Source organism: Callospermophilus lateralis, chromosome 1 (genome assembly GCF_048772815.1).
Source record: "Callospermophilus lateralis isolate mCalLat2 chromosome 1, mCalLat2.hap1, whole genome shotgun sequence".
Lineage (NCBI taxonomy): Eukaryota > Metazoa > Chordata > Mammalia > Rodentia > Sciuridae > Callospermophilus > Callospermophilus lateralis.
In genome coordinates, this window is record NC_135305.1 from 216,820,545 (window position 1) to 216,839,867 (window position 19,323).

Consider the following 19,323-nt stretch of genomic DNA (forward strand, 5'->3'; position numbering starts at 1 on the left):
GATCAATGTCTTTTTTTTTTTTTGTTATTGTTACTAGGGCTTGAACTCAGGGTACTTTACCATTAAGCTACATCACTAGCTGTTTTTAATTTTATTTTGAGTCAGGGTCTCATTAAATTGCTCAGGGCCCTCACAAATTTGCAATGTTTGCTTTAGCCTCCTGAGTCACTGGGGTTATAGGTGTATGCCACCACACCCAGAGCAGATTAGTTATTTTTAAAAACAATATATCTCAATCCAATACTGGCTTCTCCAAATGATAGGCACACTCAGACTGATAGGGTTTATTTGTTACATAAAAGGTATTCTGAAGGTAGATGTTCCAACAACTATGCTCATTTTGCTTGAAGAGAGTCTTGTTTGAAGCCCAGGTTGTGATGTGTATAGTGAAAATTTAGCCTTATCCAAGAGAGTCTGGTCTTTGTCCTCAGCTACTAGGAGTAGTTCCATGGAATGTCCTGCTTTATGGGGTGTGTTTGCAAGGGGGATTTGAACACTTGAAATCTAATAATGTGATTATTGTTGGAGATTTGAGACACCTCTGTCAGTTCATTCTAGAGGCAAAGTATTAACTTGAGATAATTATGCTATCTGATATGCAATCTGATTCCCAATACTGATCTAATTTTCTCAAAATTTCTTGGTAATTTGCATGCTTTTAATGAGATTAAACTCTTGATTTTGTTTAAACTTAAAAAGTGAGTTTGATATTTATGAAGCTTCAGAGTTATAAGAGGGGAGTAGCCAACTTTCCCTATGCTTCTGTTCCATTAATATTAATGAGTCCTCAGAGATTAGCATTACATGAACCAATTTAGCTAATTATGAGCTCTGCCTCTGGAGCTCTCAGTCCCACCCATACAACTACAAAATATCGGCCTATGTCCTGCAGCTTCTTGGTCCCAGTCCAGTTGGTTCTGTGTGTCTCCTCTTTCCAGAGCCATTGTCTACATTGGAGGTCCATGCCTGAGTCTGTCCTCCTGCCAATTCTGAGGACGGAGCCTGATTCCTCACCACTTACCAGGCAGAGGAGAGGCAATGGATTGTCACTCCTTGGTCATGCCCCAGCATGACAGCTGTGACTGGTGAGTGTGGTGGAAGAAACTAGATGCAGAAGGGACTCAGAGAGCATCAGTTCCTCATTACCCAGACAAGAAGTTGGAGTATCCAGATAGGAGGCCCCCCAATTACAAAGTTTTAACTCAGAGGACTATGAAATAAAAAGTTAAATTAAAAATTAATTGAAATAATAATTTTATATATGTTTATGGAGCACAGTGTGATAATTTGATACATGTATATAATATTTCATGATCAAATCAGGATAATTAGCATTTATATCTCCTTAAACATTTCTTATTTCTTTGAGTTGGGAACATTCAAATGCCTCTCTTCTAGTTCTTTATAAAATATATAATAAAGTATTGTAAACTTTGCCTACCCTTCTGTGCTATAGAACACTAAAATTTATTCCTCCTAGCTAACTGTATTTTAGTACCTGTTATCCAATCTCCCTCTTTCCCACTTCTCCCTTCCCTTCCCACCCTCTGTGACCACTATTCTAGTTTATAGTCTTGGTTCTGGTCAGGATCCATGACTGAGAGGAGTTCTGTTCTCTTTCCACACTAGCTCTAGCTCTGGTGGGTATCTCTTTTATTATCACAAGAAATGGATCTCTCTAAACTGTCTCTTATGTGCTCTAAAATAATCATGAAGGTCAGGATGAAGATAAGAACAAAGATGACTATAATGATGATGTCATGAATCTTTGTTAAACTTTCCCAAGTGCCTGACTCTATATAGTTTATTTAATTTCATCTACAATGATCACTTCCAGGTATAAAACATTATTGTTCTTTTACTTGAAAGGAATAGAACTTTCTATTTCAATTCTCTTGGCTCCAGTGCCTGAGACCTGAGAGACTTGTATTCTGTACCATATAAACAACAGAAGGGCATAAAAACTGTATAGGATTGTATTTTATGAATAAGCCTGGAATAAATTCCAATGATGATTCAAATATTAATAAACAAATATTTATTAAGTTTAGGCACTGTACATCTCTAGAGTTTAGTATTATTCTCCCCATTTCCAGATAAGGAAAGCTAATACAGAGAAGGGGAGAGTTCTTTATACGTACTACAGTGTGAGTGTTAGAAAAAGAAATTGGACTCAGACCGTGGTCTATTGACTGTACTTTTCAAGACTTTGTTTCCTCATGAGAGCCAAATTAGAGTTTTTCTTGTAAAACCTCCTCGAGCACAGATGAACAAACCAAGGCAGAAGCATTGATTCTTTCTCTTACAATTCAGTAAGTTCATCTGAGAAGTGGCAGAATGAACTGTGGTTTATAGAGGCATTATTGACATAAGTATGTAATTTTTGAAATGAATAATAATGCACTTTTACAACCAAGTTTGAATATCTGAGACATGGAAATATTATTTCCTATATAAGATGAGAATTTTCACATGGAACTCTCAGAGAGTGATTATATTAGACAGAATTCAAGAATATTTCTTATTTGATATCTTTTTTTGTTGTTGTATTGTTTTGTATTGGCATTGGGGATTGAACCCAGGGGTGCTTTTATTTTTTATTTAGAAACAGGGTCTCACTATGTTCCTTAGGGCCTCACTTGTTGAGGCTGGCTTTGAATTTGTGGTCCTCCTACCTCAGCCTTCTGAGTTACTGGGATTACAGGTGTGTGCCACTGAGCTTGCTTCATTTGCTATCTTAATAAAAGAAAGTATTTGATAGCACCTGATTTTTTCTATTGAAAAAACAAATGTAGGCATTAAATAGTAAAAATTGAATAGACATCTTTTTTTACAACTCAAAACAGCTATCCTGCAGGCACACATCATATACAAATTCTCACTTGTGTGATAAGAGAAGTGTGAGAATTTTCATAGGATTGTTGTCATGAGAAATTAAAAATAAAATGAAATCCAATCTTCAGGCAATGTTATGCATTGAAATGTTATATCTGAATATATGTACTTCATGGAAAGACTTTAATTCAGTATTTTATTAAAATGTTAGATGTAATATAGAGTAGTATATTGGTTACCTAGATTTTCAAGAGAATTACACATAAGCAAATCAATACTGATGTTAGAAAATCATGGTCAAAATACACTTATCAAATTCCTGACAGTGTTTGCGTTTTGGGGACAGATGTATAGAAGAATGGAATTATGCATGTATATAGGAAAACTCAGATTTTATTGGGAATATTTCAGATCTTTTTAAATAGAAGTTCTGAGACAAATATTGAATTGTTTATATTTTTAATATAGGTAGTAAGTGTTAATCATGATAATAACATATATACTATTAATAGAACATTTTCTAGTGTGTGGCAATATTCTGAGATATTGATTCTTGGTCCTGGACCACTAAGAACCCTATATACAGAGATAATTATTTAATTAATTCTAAGCTATGGCAGAGCATCAGTATATTTTAAATACCCATAGGTAAATATAATGATCAATTATTATTGATGACCACTGGTCTAAGCACTTTGTTTCATTTCACCCAATTTCTTAAACAGACCACTGTAAGGTAAGTTCAGCTATGATTTTCATTTTACAGTCTGGAAACTCTCCAGGTATTACATTCACCTGTGTATTCTTTTTTTCCTTTTGTATTTTCTCTGAAATTAAATCATACTGTGATATGCCTTTGTGGCTCATTGGTTTTGTTGTCAGTTCTCATCAGCCTTTTGGTCTCCCAGCTGCATAATTCAACGGTGTTACAACTTACCTACTTCAGAGAAATGTTACAACTTACCTACTTATGCCTAATTAACAGCTGCCCTCAGGGAGCTGGTGAAAGAGAACTGAAATTTCTGTATCAGGAAAGATTGAAGTGAACAGCTGTTAATTAGGCATAAGAAGGCTATGTGTCAGGCCTAGGTTTGGTTCACCCATGGCCCTAAATTCCTCAACCATCAGCAAGGAGGTTGGATTTCATTAGGACACAACATTTCCAAATGCTTAAGATTAGAAATTCATTTCAACTTGATCCAGTTACTTTGTAACCATATCTTAATATCGCTCTATACCCCCTGAACACATGACTATATTTTGTCAATGAAATAAAAGAAATCCCTTTATGTATTTTAACCAGCCATCACAAAATTAAAAGAGAGTGAGAGAACACAAAGAAGTATGAAATACCAGATGTTTCCTTGAGATTGCATAGTGTTGATAAATTAATACTGAATAAAATGAGAATTATTTGAAAATATTTCTTAAATGCTAATTATTATGTATTTAATGATTTGGGTATTATTATACATTGATGATATCTATGAGATTGGTGATGCTGTATGATTTGGTATATTTTACCAAAACTTGTTTGTCAAAATTTGAAGTGCATCAGGCCAAGGTTAGATGTTATATTAGAGAAGAATTAAAAACATGCATTCTACAGTTTTGAGTGAGCACTTAATTCCATGAAGGAGCAAAGTCAGAAGGCCAAAAAAGGATGAAAATCCATGACGATAACTGGCACATAAAAATGCTTTATGATTATGAATATTTGGTTTTGAGTTAGAATCCAGATACTTTGGTTTTAGCACTTATAGAGCTTATAAATATTATATAACAAGAGAATTTCTTGCATTCTATTTGAATAAAATAGTTTTTATTTTCTTTTAATTAGAATGATTTTTTTCTTAAAGGTGAAAGGATATTTATCTTTGTTTTTTTTTCTTAAAATATTAATTTACCATAATTACATATTTATCTCTAATGTTTTTGCTTTTAAAATATACTTCAGTTTAGTGTCTCTAAGATTGACATGTATAGAAAAAGATGAATACCACAAAAATAAACGATGACAGAGTTCTAAGATGTTTGGGAGTGTCATAACTAAGGAATATTGCTGAGGGTATATGGTCCTCAAACAAAAGGACTTTACTAGTGAATTGCTTTAATCCAAAATTATAGACAGCAGTGTGTACTGGTTTGCTTATTTACTTTTTTCAACCTATTTTTTCTTCTCAAAAGGTTTCTCTCCAATATAGAATCACAAAATGTAACATGTGTTTCAGAATTCCATCTCATGGGCCTCTCAGAGGATCCAGAACTGCAGCCCCTCATCTTTGGACTGTTCCTGTCCATGTACCTGGTCACAGTGCTTGGGAACCTGCTCATCATCCTGGCTGTCAGCTCTGACTCCCACCTCCACACCCCCATGTACTTCTTCCTCGCCAACCTATCCTTGGCTGACATCAGTTTCACCTCTACCACGGTCCCAAAGATGATTGTGGACATCCAAACACATAACAGAGTCATCTCCTATGCAGGCTGCCTGACTCAGATGTCTTTTTTTATGCTTTTTGGATGTTTGGATAGTCTGCTTCTAACTGTAATGGCCTATGACAGGTTTGTAGCCATTTGCCATCCACTACACTACCAGGTCATTATGCACCCTCGCCTTTGTGGCTCATTGGTTTTGTTGTCAGTTCTCATCAGCCTTTTGGTCTCCCAGCTGCATAATTCAACGGTGTTACAACTTACCTACTTCAAGAATGTGGAGATTTCTCATTTCTTCTGTGACCCTTCTCAGCTCATCAACATTGCCTGTTCTGATACATTTACCAATAACATAGTCATGTATTTTGCTGGTGCCATCTCTGGTTTTCTTTCTATCTCAGGGATCTTGTTCTCTTACTATAAAATAGTTTCCTCTATTCTGAGAGTTCCATCATCAGGTGGGAAATATAAAGCTTTCTCTACCTGTGGGTCTCATCTGTCAGTTGTTTGCTTATTTTATGGGACAGGCCTTGGGGTGTATCTCAGTTCAGCTGTCTCACTTTCTCCTAGGAAGGGTGCAGTGCCCTCAGTAGCTTACACTGTAGTCACCCCTATGCTTAACCCTTTCATATATAGCCTTAGAACCAAGGACATCAAGAGGGCTATGTGGAGGCTTTTCAGAAAAATAGTCTAGTCTCAGGATTTGTGTCATCTATTTGCAGTGCTGGTTTGCAAAGGCAACAAAACTAAACATCTAGGCCTGTAAAACTCATCTCCTTCATCACATCATTTTTAAGCTCTTGTGGTTCTCATTTCTCCTCCTATGTCATATCTAAATATCGCTTTTTAAAAAAACTGTCTTTAGTGAAACTGTGGGAGTTTCTGTATTCTTTGTACAGCTTACTCATGCATTTCTGAATTTTATTATACTTATACAACCTTCTGTACTTTATTATTAATTATCCAAGAATCTCAGAAAGATGAGCAACTCTCTTTTTATATATTTAAAATTTCTTATAATAAATATATTTTTTAGTAGCTTCTGTGTCTTTACCATATAAATTTTGCATTTATCAAAAATTTATTTGTGCAGGTTATCTATTAGGATGTGTATCACTGGTCCTCCAGATTGCCTTTATGGGAAACACTATGGGATCTTTGCAAACATTGATGCCTGAGTCTCACCACCAGAGATTCTGATTTATTGAACTGGCATGTGGCTTGAGCTTGAGACTTTTTAAGATGCCTAAGGATTTTAGTAAGAAATCTGCTGATAATCCTTTAGGATCTTCCTTGTACATGTTGAATTGCTTCTCCTTGATGCTGCCATGGTTTGAACTTTGTGACTTTTGATGATTTGAGTGTAATATATCTCATTATGGGTGTCTTTGGATTTATCAGAGTTTATTTAGTGTTTGGATATGTGTGTCTATTCTTCAAATTTGAGAAATTTAAAATTTCAATCATATTTTAAAAAGTTGAATCTCTATCTCTTCCACCCTATTCCCTTTCTGAATTTTCCCTAATGAAAAAAATTCAGCTTAATAGTTTCCCATAAAATCCTTAGGATCTATTCACTTCTATTTGTTCCTTTTTATTTTGCTTCACTTAATCAATAATTTCAAATAATGAGTTCCTAAGTTGATTGATTATGTCCGTCTGGTTGATTGAGTCTATTATGACACTATCAAATATTTCAATTTACTTATTGATTCTTCAACTCCAAAATTTTTGTTGCTTTTTAATAATTTATAGGTGTTTGCTAATATTCTCATTTTGTTCATGCATTGCTTCCCCAATTTTGTTGTCTGTGTTCTTTTTTAGCTTACTGACTATCCTTCAGGTGGATGTTTTGTATTTTTGTCAGATAAATCATAGATCTAATTTCTTTAAAGAATATTTCACAGTAAGTTTATGAATATTTAATTTATTTCTCTGGTTGGGCCATGTTTCCATATTTTTTTGCATGCCTTGTTCTCTTTGTTGAGTTTTTGGCTTTTGAGAAAATAGCTACTTCTCACAGTTTTTATGGATTGATTTCATGTAGTGAAAGACTTTCACCACAGACTAATAGAAATTTTAGGGCTGGGGATGTAGCTCAGTGATAGAGCATTTGCCCAGGATATGGGAAGACCTGGATTTAATTCGCAGAGGCTCTCCCTGTCCCATTGTCCTGCCAATAAAAAAGCCTAGAAATTCTCAAACATTTTCAGAAAATGAATTTTCTCTGGGCTTGTTTGTGTAATTTTCACCATTAAAGAGGTTTGCCTTTAATTTCAGAGCCCATCATCTCTTGTCCCACCTGTCATCTGTTTGTGGTACTACAGTCTCTCTGGTAATGTATGAGCCTTAACATTTTTCTGTGTATCTTTCTCTATAGTGCTCTAAGTCAGACAAGGCATAAGCCTACTAGAAAGATACATCTTTACATGAATATTCCACCTTCTTATTCTTGTTTCAAGGCAGAACTTGGGAATTTTCTCCTGATTGTTCCATGCTGCTTTTGGGAGGGTGTAGGTCCTTGATGGCAAATACAGCAACATTTCTTTTTTTTTTATTTTTTTTAATTTTTTTATTTTTTCATCTTCCATACATTTGATTTAAATGCGTTATGCATTTCCATTTTTACCCCAAATACAGATTGCAGAATCATATCAGTTACACATTCACAATGTTTACATAATACCGTATTAGTAACTGTTGTATTCTGCTGACTTTCCTATCCCCTACTATCCCCCCTCCCCTCCCCTCTCATCTTCCCTCTCTATCTCATCTGTTGTTGTTCCATTCTCTCCCTTCCCCCCCTTTCCCCTCACAACCTTGTATATGTGATTTCGTATAAAAATGAGGGTGTCCTTCCGTTTCCATGCACTTTCCCTTCTCTCTCCCTTTCCCTCCTATCACTCGTTTCAGTTTAATGTTAATATTTTCCTCATGCTCTTTTCCTCTGTTCAGTTCTTAGTTGCTCTCCAAATGTCTTCTTTGATTTAAGGAGAGCAACTAAGAACAGCAACATTTCTTGTCCATTTTTATTCACCTCTTCCTGAATTTGTGTTTCCATGATGTGCTAATATCTCTTAACGAGTTCTTGGAGTTCTCACAAAGGCAACTTGGTCCATATGTGTTGTTAATTTAGTGTCTCTGTGGAGGAATTAAGCTTTGGCACTTACTATTTCATTGATGTTTCTATGGCTAAAAGTTTATTTTATTAAATGGCACCTGCAAATGAGCGCTTTGTGATGTAGTGGGGCTTTTATTCTGGTGGTGGCCTTCTTCCTAGGATAGGAGAAAGTGCAGGCGATTAACAGGTGAGAGGCCTTTAATGCTTGTTTTCTGCTTTTATAATCAGGAGAAAATAATTATTTAAGACAGTCCATATCTGCTAAACAGGCCTTGTCTGCGGATGTTTTTGCTAATCAGTGCTTCTTGAAATGTACTGCTTCTGGGTTCATTTAATTTCTTTCCCAGTGTGTCGTGTGTGTGTGTGTGTGTGTGTGTGTGTGTGTGTGTGTGTATGTGTGTGTTTAATTCTGAAAGGTGTAAGACCCTACAAAAATTATAGTATAAAATATTTTCGTAGACATCCTTTTAAAATAAACTCTGACTCAAAAGTGTCAGGGTTGTGAAAGATAAAGGCTGAAGAACTGTCCCAGACTGAAGTTTAATGAGTCATGATAACTAAATGCAACATGTGCACTTCAACTGGATCCTAGAGTAGAAGAAATAAATAAATTATTTAAAATAAAAAGAAAGACTTCGTTTGTTGGTAACACCCATAAAAAGACAGAAGAAAAAAAATTCTGGAGTGAAATGAGCAATTACTTCATAAGCAAAAATAAGAATCTATGAGAACATTTGTTGATGAGCTACATGGTGGTATCTGCTGAGATATCACATACAGAGCTACTTCTTCCCATGTGACAGTAAAGTTTGCATGAGACCATGGTGATTTGATGGGTTGTGTAACTTGCTGGAAAGAAGAGGGATAGAACCATAATCTTGTGGTACCTACAGAACAACATCAAGAGCACTCTTGATCACACAGCATGCTTAAGTCCACACAACAGTAAATATCAACCTGTTCTTTCAGCTTTTCAGAATGCTGGTTCCGGTTCTTTAGAAATCACACCTCTGTCTCTTTCCAGAGTCATCTGTATAAGGAGGCTGCTTCCTGATTCTGGGGAATGACTCCTGTCATTCATGAGGAAAGATCCTCAGTTCTCACTGCTCTTCAGATGTGAAGAGGGAATGAATTTCAGTAGCCCTATTAGCAAGACCACCCCATTAAGAAGGAAGCCTAGATCAGTGAGTGAGTGTTGGGAGGCACACAGGGATGCTGGAGATACTATTGGGAACATTGCTTTCTCAAATTGAGGATCAGCAAGGTCATTGGAATGGCTAAACTGAATGGGTCTAAAATGCAAATTTTTTGCTCAGAGACCTATGAAATTTATTCTCTGTTCATAGAGGGAATTTAAGAAATGTCACTGAGAATTCTTCTTTAAACTTAAGCAGTTTAAAGCATAAACTGAATGTCATTTATCTATATATCCAAAGTCTTATAAAGTAGAGCAGAGATAGGCACACTTTTACCTTATATAACATCAAACAAATTATCCACTGTTTCAGAGGAGAAACTTAAGATATTTTTACATGCATGTTCAATATGGTACTTCTTCCCAGGACCACTAGACCTTCCATAGATTAATTTCTCAACTCTTTATTTTTCTGGTACCAGGGATTGAACCCAGAGATGCTTAATCACTTGAGCGACATCCCCAGCCCTTTTCATTTGGAGTCAGGTTCTGGATAAATTGCTAGGGCCTCACTAAATTGCTGGGATATCCTTAAACTTGTGATTTTTGCCTTAGCCTCCATTTTTGCTGGGATTATAGATGTGTGTTCTCTAATTTCTCAACTTTTGAGAGAAATGTATGGTTTAAAATTATGAACAGTGGATGTTTCCGGAAGATGTGACGGGTCTCTTGGGCTCCTTCCTGCTTTCTTTTCTCCCTACTCAGCTTTCCATGCTGGGCATGCCTTCACTGCCCTCACCACTACAACCATGATCTCCTTATCAGACACTCAGAAAATTGAAATGGGATTAACAGTTTTTCCTGTTGTTTGGAATGATTATCTTTTTTTGACAAAGTACTACTGGCTATTGGAAATGTTTTGTTTGTGACTGGCTAGGCTTTTATAATCAGTTTAGAAAGAACATTCAGATTCTTTTCCCAAAAACATAAAATGAAAGCTACAGAATTTTTCCTAGGTGGTGTATTTGTAGTTCTTATTGGTTGGCCTTTGAGAGGCAGGATCTTTGAAAATTATGGATTCTTTAACTTGTTCAAGGACTTCTTTTCTGTGTGGTTGGCTTTATTAGAAGAATGCCAGTTCTTGGATCCCTCTTAAATTTACCTGCAATTAGATCATTTATAGATAAAGTTGGAAAAAGCAACAATATTGTTTCACAACAAGAGAATTTGAAGACTCATTCAAAATGTTGTATTGTTTATAAAATTCTTTGAAGAACATTCAGTACAAAATTAAATTACATCAAATAACTTGTAATGTTCTTTACAGAAGCTTAAAACATGTAGCCTACAAAGACCAACAGCAATTAGTACAGAAGCAATGAAAACAGGCTTCTAATCAAGTGATCTAAGAAGGCAGCAAGCAAACTAAGGGAGATGAAATCCATGTTATGAAGCATATTGAAACTCTAGAAGGCTATTTTTATTATTTTTCCACAATGTGCAGAACACAGCCATTCTTAGAGAACTGTGGTATTGGTTACTTTTGTTTTTAATACTATTATTCTTGTTTTGAGGGCTCAGGAGCACCCATAGGCATTTGCTTTTCAGAAATGTCCACCATAATGGCAACTCTATTTCCAGTTGTGCTGTATCTCTGAAAGTAATGCATGAGTAGGGTTGGATTATGTCATTTTAATGTATTAAACCCAGTGAAAACCCAGTTTATGTATGAATCACTATTTTTTGTAAACATGGAGTTAAAATAAAACATTTGTGGTTCTTTTGAAAAAAATATGAATAATGGGATCTATTCTCCTCTACCAATAGTATGTCCAATATTAATTCATAGAATAAAAGGTTGATTTGTCAACTCTTTCCTTTCTAGAAAAAAAGTCTCCAAGTGTATAAAAGTATATTGTCAGAAAACTCTCAAGTGAACATACAATATAGAATGAAAAAAGTTTTAGTGTTTCTTTTTTGTTCAAGGATACTAATCATGGGATGGGGAAGTAAAAATAAGCATTTTGGTATGCAAATATAACTATCTTTGGTGTTCATTTGTCATGTGGTGTAAATTCATTCTTGGCTATAATCCTAGTATTTTATCCCTCCATCTAATATGAAATGACTTTGGTTTAGTAATACATTTTGTACAGACCAGGTATTCTAAATGTCTGAATATCCTCAGCTTCTTCCTCTCATATCTATCTCTATATATCTGCCATTTGGGATCCCCTCAAAATAATTTATTTATTCCTTCTATAATTTATCAACGTACAGCTAAATAGCATACTTTGTCCCATATCCATTATGTATGCATTAAACTTTTCTTTGTATCAAGCCCAATGTTCTGATAGAAGATGAGGTGGGGAGAGGCTAAGATACTCCCAATGACCTTACCTCCTTGTTCTTATGCCCTTGTGTGACTTCCATGATGTATGGCATGAACCTAGTGACTCCCTTTCAGCAATGAGAACATGGAAGAAGTGATGGGAAGTCACTTCTGGGAATAGAAAGTAAAGGATTAGGTTTTCTACTGTGGAAAACACAAGGAGTTTCCTAAAAAAATTAAAAATAGAACCACCATATTATTCTGCAATCCATTTGCTGGGTATGTACCCAAAGGAAATGAAATACATCTGTTGAAGAGACATCTGAACTCCGATTGTTACTGAAGCACAATATATACTAGCCAAGAAATGGAAATAACCTAACTGTCCATCAATGGATGAATGGATACAGAAAATGTTGGACATACACACAATGAATACTATTCAGCCATAAAAGGATGCCATTCTACCATTTGAGACAAAATGGATGGAAGGGGAAGACAATAAATAAGCCATACTCTGAAGATAAGCACCACCTGATATCATTCAGAAAGGTGGTCTCAGAAGTTGATAGCATGATAGTTATCAGAGGCCTTGAAGATTAGGAGGGAGTGATTGGGAAGGATTAATTACAGTTTTCTATTTTGAGAGTAGCAAATTAAATATATACTGTAATTTTTTAAAGTTACAGAAAAGAATTTTAAGTGTTTTACCATAAAGAAATGACAGATGTTTGAAGAGATATAATCACTATGATTTGACATTACATAATGTATACCTGATTCCAAATATTACGTAGCATTTTAAATATGTGCAATTATTATGTATTGGTTAAAAAAGAGAAATTAATATTAAAATATAGTTTCCTCCTGCTGCTCCTAGAGTATTTGTTTATTTATTTAATTTTATTAATTTTTTTTGTAGATCTAGATCAACAGGTATCTTTATTTGTTTTATGTGGTGCTAAGGATCAAATACATGCTAGGCAAGTACTCTGCCACTGAACTACAGCCCAAGCCCTGCTCCTGGAGTATTTAAATACAGTATATTATCAAAATCCTATGTAACCATCAGTGGTTTTATAATGTATCAATATATTTTCACTAGAGAAAAAAGAACCAAGATTCAGTTGGACTAATAAAAAACCCATATTTCTTCAGTACGTAAAGTACCAAACCACACAAAGGGAAAAATAAATTGAAATATGAATTTCTCCTTAGAGACATATAGGAATGGAAATAGTGTGAGATTCTTGAAACAAGAAGTCTAATTCTCCATATATTTTCAGATTAATACAATGAATTGACAGATACCAAATCCCATATTTGATTGTTATAGTGAAGAAAAAGTAGTCTGAGTTTTACATAAAGATTCAACAACTTGGAAGTCAGACCAAGTATTTTACTTTTCTCTTTTTCTGTTTCCTTTAATATTAACAAGTCCTCAGAGATTGAATTGTTGTGGACTTATTGGCTAATTAGGCACTTTGTGCATTGAGCCTCCAAGGTTGCACTATTAGCCTATGCTTCTAGCCCTTTACTTTGCCAGTGTAGTGGCTCCACAGCATTGTCTACTGTCTTCATTGGCATCTTCATAACCTTGAGCCATTTTTCAAGTCCTGAGTACAGAGCCTGAGGTTTCATCACACACTAAGCAGGAGAGGAGCACTGGATCCATAGCCCTTGGTAATGCCCCAGCAGAAATGCAGTACTGCCCAATAAGTTCTGTGGGAGATGGTAAAAAGAGGAGGAACTGTCAGCATCATTGTTTCCTCAACACTGGGGCAACCATGTCAGCTGGGATGATATCAATATGCAAAGTTTCAGTTTAGAGGACTAAGTTTATGTTTTGATTCTGGGATGGGGTCCAGGAATTCTCAAAGTTCTGTTTTTCTCCTACACTAATTCTAGCTTCTGTAGGTCTCTCCCTCATAGTACTAGTCAATGAATCTTGCCTTCATGGGAAGGATTAGCATGAAATTCTTTTAACTAGGTTAAGAAGGCTGAGTTTCAAACCTGATGGAGACGTATCTTGAGATGCTAAATTCTTTATTTGTAAATAATAGGATGTATGATAAAAAGAAGTGATATTACCAGGACACTATGGAATACAAATATACAAAGCAAAACCAAATAACAACAACAAAAATAAAGAGCAAACCTAAAAACAAAAAACCCTGCCAAAATAGAAAATAGCAAAAGTGTTCTTATGTATAAGATGTTTGCTTATATTTGTATGGGGTTGATACAGATAACACTGTATAAAACAAAACATTTCAGAAGTGTTTTTTAAATTCATTATTGTTGAATTATTGACAGATGCACTGTACGCTAGTGTGTGATCAGTGATGCTTCATGATTATGTGCATATTAATCAAAATTTGAAGTCCACTAAAGCCAAGGTTAGGGTTATAAAATGATTTAAAAAAGATAATCTACGTATTTGAATGAAACCCTCTTTCTGTGAAAGAATGAAATGTTACCATGAAAGAATTATGAAAATCCATGAATTTAACTGGCAAATAAAAGTGTGATTATGAACTTTCAACTTAATTTGAATTCCAATAACATGGTCTTAGTTCTCACAGAGTTTTTATAAATATTCTGCATCCAGGAAATTCATATCATTATCTTAGAATAAAATAATCTGTTTGACTGTTTTCAATTACCTTTAATTAGAATGATTTTTTTTTCTCAAGGAAGGGTATTTTTGTTTTCCATTTTATTTATTTATTTATTTATCTATTTATGTATTTATTTTTATTGGTTCTTTTTAGTTGTGACAGTAGAATCCATTATGATATAATTATTTAAAGATGGATGGAATATAGCTTATTCTAATTGGGACCTCATTCTTGTGAGTATACATGATGGTGGATTCACTTAGGTATTTTCATATGTATACCTGGGAAAATTATGTTAGATTGATTGCACTGTCTTTCCTATTCCTGTACCTCCTTCTTTCCCTTCATTCCCCTTTGTCTAATCTATTAAACTTCTCTTCTTCTCCCTGACTTTATTGTGGTTTAGCTTCCACATATCAGCAAAAACATTTGACCTTTGGTTTTTTGGGATTGGCTTATTTCACTTACATGATAGTTCCCAGATCTATCCATTTACTGGCAAATGTCATGAAGTCCTTCTCCTTATGGCTGAGTAATTTCTTTTATTTTCTTTTTTCTTTTTTTACTAGTAACTGTTGTTCTGCTACCTTTCCTATCCTCTACTATCCCCCCTCCCCTCCCCTCCCATCTTCTCTCTCTACCCCATCTACTGTAATTCATTTCTCACCTTGTTTATTTTCCCATTCCACTCACAACCTCTTATATGTAATTAAGTATAACAATGAGGGTCTCCCTCCATTTCCATGCAATTCCCCTTTTCTCTCCCTTTCCCTCCCACCTCATGTCTCTGTTTAATGTTAATCTTTTCTTCCTGCTCTTCCTCCCTGCTCTATTCTTAGTTGCTCTCATTATATCAAAGAAGACATTTGGTATTTGTTTTTTAGGGATTGCTAGCTTCACTAAGCATAATCTGCTCTGGTGCCATCCATTTCCCTGCAAATTCCATGATTTTGTCATTTTTTAGTGCTGTGTAATGCTCCATGGTGTATAAATGCCACATTTTTTAAATCCATTCATCCATTGAAAGGCATCTGGGTTGGTTCCACAGTCTAGCTATTGTGAATTGTGCTGCTATGAACATCGATGTGGCAGTATCCCTGTAATATGCTCTTTTAAGGTCTTCAGGGAATAGTCCGAGAAGGGCAATAGCTGGATCAAATGGTGGTTCCATTCCCAGCTTTCCCAGGAATCTCCATACTGCTTTCCAAATTGGCTGAACCAATTTGCAGTCCCACCAGCAATGTACAAGAGTACCCTTTTCCCCACATCCTCGCCAGCACTTGTTGTTGTTTGACTTCATAATGGCTGCCAATCTTACTGGAGTGAGATGGTATCTTAGGGTGGTTTTGATTTGCATTTCTCTGACTGCTAGAGATGGTGAGCATTTTTTCATGTACTTGTTGATTGATTGTATGTCCTCCTCTGAGAATCAGGAGTGGCGCGGGATCCGCGGCGCGGAAATCCCGGCTACCGCTACCACCAGTGCTGACAACTGAGGTCTCTTGCACCAGCTTCCAGGGGCGTGGCTACCAGAGGGCAAGCAAATTCGCTGGGGGTTCTCAGCCCCAAGCTCTACAAACTTAGGGTCCAAGGGAATGGCAGACAGGGAGAATGTGCCCAGGCGTTCATGAAAACAGGGCTCACAGGTGCAGCAGACTTGGCGTGTAGCCATTATTGTGGTGAGCATCACCGGTGCACTCAGGATTGGAGACCCGCCCAGTCCAGGAGGAAGAGCTGCTGCACAGTGACTGGCTCCCACCTACTGAGAGGAGAAGCTTGGCCTGGTGGGCACAGCTCCACCTACTGGAAGAATAGTGAATCGAACTCTAAGACTGCATTTATTAAATTTTTTTTCTTTTTTTTGGTTTTGGTTTATTTTTGTTGTTGTTGTTGTTGTTGTGGTTTTCTCAAAAATTTTTTAAAAAATTTATTTTATTTTATTTTATTTTTTTAAATACTAATCTTCATTTTTATTATTGCTATTATGATTTCTTTTTAATTCTTTTTAATTTTCTGTTTCTTTTCTCTCTCTCTTCTTTTCTTTTGTCTTTGCATTTCTTTTCAATTCTCATATTCCCCCTTCCTTGAATTCTACCTGCCTACTCTCATTCTCTTTGGTGACTTCTTCCCTTCCCCTATAATACCGTTCCTCCCAAGCATCAAATGAATTTATAGGAGTAAACAGTAACTCAGCAGTCAAACAGAACAAGAAGCAATATGAGCAACATGAAAAAGCAAGGAAGAAAAGGAGTACAAACAATGCAGGAAAGCCTAAATATTCAGGAGGATATAGATTCATCAGAAAAATTGTCATATAAAGAACTCAAGGAGACTGCACGGCGGCAGGTCTGGCTTGCGGCAGCGGCGGGCGGGACCTGAGTGCCCTGAGTGCACGTGTGAAGAAGCGGCGGCACCAGCGTGGCTGCTGGAGACATCCCCGCCTCCTTCGAAGACTCAGGGCCGCCCTCGACTTTCGCGGCCTCCGTCACCCCTTCAGCTCTGTGTCCTAGGCGAGGAGGCCAGCTTGTGGGGTTCAGTGGCCCGAACTGAGGGCACCGAGAGCTTGGGGCGGCGAGGACGACGGCCTTGATAGCGGTGGTAACGACGGCCTCAGCAGGCGGGGAAGATGAAAGGCTGGACTGAGTTGGGAGATGTAACACCACACAATATTAAACAGTTGAAGAGATTGAACCAGGTCATTTTTCCAGTCAGCTACAATGACAAGTTCTACAAGGATGTGCTGGAGGTTGGCGAGCTAGCAAAACTTGCCTATTTCAATGATATTGCTGTAGGTGCAGTATGCTGCAGGGTGGATCATTCACAGAATCAGAAGAGACTTTACATCATGACACTAGGATGTCTTGCACCTTACAGAAGGCTAGGAATAGGAACTAAAATGTTAAATCACGTCCTAAACATCTGTGAAAAAGATGGCACTTTTGACAACATCTATCTGCACGTTCAGATCAGCAATGAGTCAGCAATTGACTTCTACAGGAAGTCTGGCTTTGAGATTATTGAGACAAAGAAGAACTACTATAAGAGAATAGAGCCTGCAGATGCTCATGTGCTTCAGAAAAACCTCAAAGTCCCTTCTGGTCAGAATGCAGATGCACAGAAAACAGACAACTGAACAAATTACAAATGAACTTTCTTGCACTTGCTTGTCGCCAAATAAAAGAGAAGCCCATTGATTCCCTGCCCCTGTCCCCCACCTTTCCTAAGTTTTCCTCTCTCCTTGTTCCTTTTTTTCCTCATTTCTTTTCTTCCTCTAGAAGTTTTAATACTTTCAAGGACTTTTAAAAATAATCATGTTTGGATTGTTTTAGTTTCTCTCTCTCTCTCTCTCTCTCTCTCTCTCTCTCTTTTTTGGTGTGTGTGTGTGTACGGTGGTTGTCTTGAAAGAAGGAGAAGGTAGATCTGTTTAGTTTCACAGTTAAAATGTATGGTCCCAAAATTTGGGTGTCAGATGATTTCAATTTTTTTTCCTTATCTCCTGCTTTCACATTGAAGGGCAGAGCCTACAGATATTATTTATTTCTGAAGATAAAAAGAAGCAGCAGCAATATCTTGTTCTGTAATTCATAGACAAGTTTAGTGTGTTTGTGGTACTCTAGGTTCTTAAAAACTATTTGTGGGATGTTAATCCCTAGACATTGCCTTCACTCCACCTTTAGTCCTTCTGAGCATTTTCTCAGGAGTTGGACCATTTTTATCTTCGTAAGAAATATCGAGTTTATTTAGGTTTTTAAAGCAATTTTTTCCCTGACTGATGGATGAGGCAGTTTGGGTAGATTGTGTTATATTTTGGCCTGAAAGCATTTGAGTTAAACTGCTTTTTTGCTAATGAGTGGACTGGTTATTAGAAGATTTGTTTTTCTTGCTATTGATATTAGAGTCATTAATTTTTAGAGTATGAGCTGGTGAAAAAAACTTTTTTTATTCTCCCAGCTAGAGATATGGCCTTTAACTGACCTAAAGAGCTTTGTTGTGATCTTTTTTTCCCCCCAACCTTTTTCCTTCAGCAAACCCATAATAGTCTAACCTTAAAAGTGGAGTTGATGTCCTTATAGGTCAGTATCCCTAAATCAACCTAAAGCAGGTGTTTTCTCATAAACATATTTAAAAAATACCTAAAAGGAAGCCTAGATGGACTGTGGCACAATAAATGCATTTAATGTCAACTAATGCAGGTTGTTAATTGAACGTGTGGCCACTGAACATTTGATTGTATAGGAAAAGATATCCAAACAGTATTTTTGAGAATAACATATCTATGCTATTGATTATCTGTTGGAGAACATCCCAGATTTGCTTATACTCTGTGCCTACAATATTGAGTTTAAGGATTTGGGATAAGGGGAATTGTTAAACAAATTGCTTCTAAGAAAGATAGAAGCATAAAGTGTTAATGCAGATATCACTGTGACCTCCTCTACTGACAGACTGGTTTTTGTCAGAACATTTTCTGACACGTAGAGAGTGGCTTTAACAGGTTGATAACTTTATGAGAGACATCTGACATACTTGTGTTTTACTCTCATTGCCCCATCTACAATATTTAGAATTTTTTGGTTTATCAGTAGTGATGGTTCAAGAAATGCCCTCATTAGACTTTACAAACAATGCACAGGTCTTGAGTTTTCTGTCATTTGACTTTAAGGAAGTTTGATTCATAATATTGATCCTCATGTAAAATTCTGGTATAAAAGTCTCATGTCCAAATCGGTTAAATGACAATATTATTTTATAGAATGTACACACTTTATATCCTTAAGTTTTTATTTGTAAGTGTGAGAGTACAAAGTAAAATAGACTTCCATAGTCTTGAGTGCCAAGAAAA

At 36.2% G+C, this 19,323-nt stretch overlaps 1 protein-coding gene and 2 pseudogenes across 1 annotated transcript; all 3 read left to right on the forward strand.

The window, feature by feature from the left end:
• Positions 1-4,996: 4,996 nt before the first annotated feature.
• On the forward strand, positions 4,997-5,965 carry LOC143394883 (olfactory receptor 7E178-like). Its single transcript, XM_076849455.2, has one exon. It carries the CDS (start codon positions 5,078-5,080, stop codon positions 5,963-5,965), a length of 888 nt encoding a protein of 295 aa, XP_076705570.2. The 5' UTR covers positions 4,997-5,077.
• A 2,883-nt stretch (positions 5,966-8,848) lies between these two features.
• Positions 8,849-11,122, forward strand: LOC143410718 (vesicle transport protein GOT1B pseudogene; annotated as a pseudogene).
• Positions 11,123-17,073: 5,951 nt separating this feature from the next.
• On the forward strand, positions 17,074-17,613 carry LOC143410729 (N-alpha-acetyltransferase 50 pseudogene; annotated as a pseudogene).
• The last annotated feature ends 1,710 nt before the right edge of the window (positions 17,614-19,323 follow it).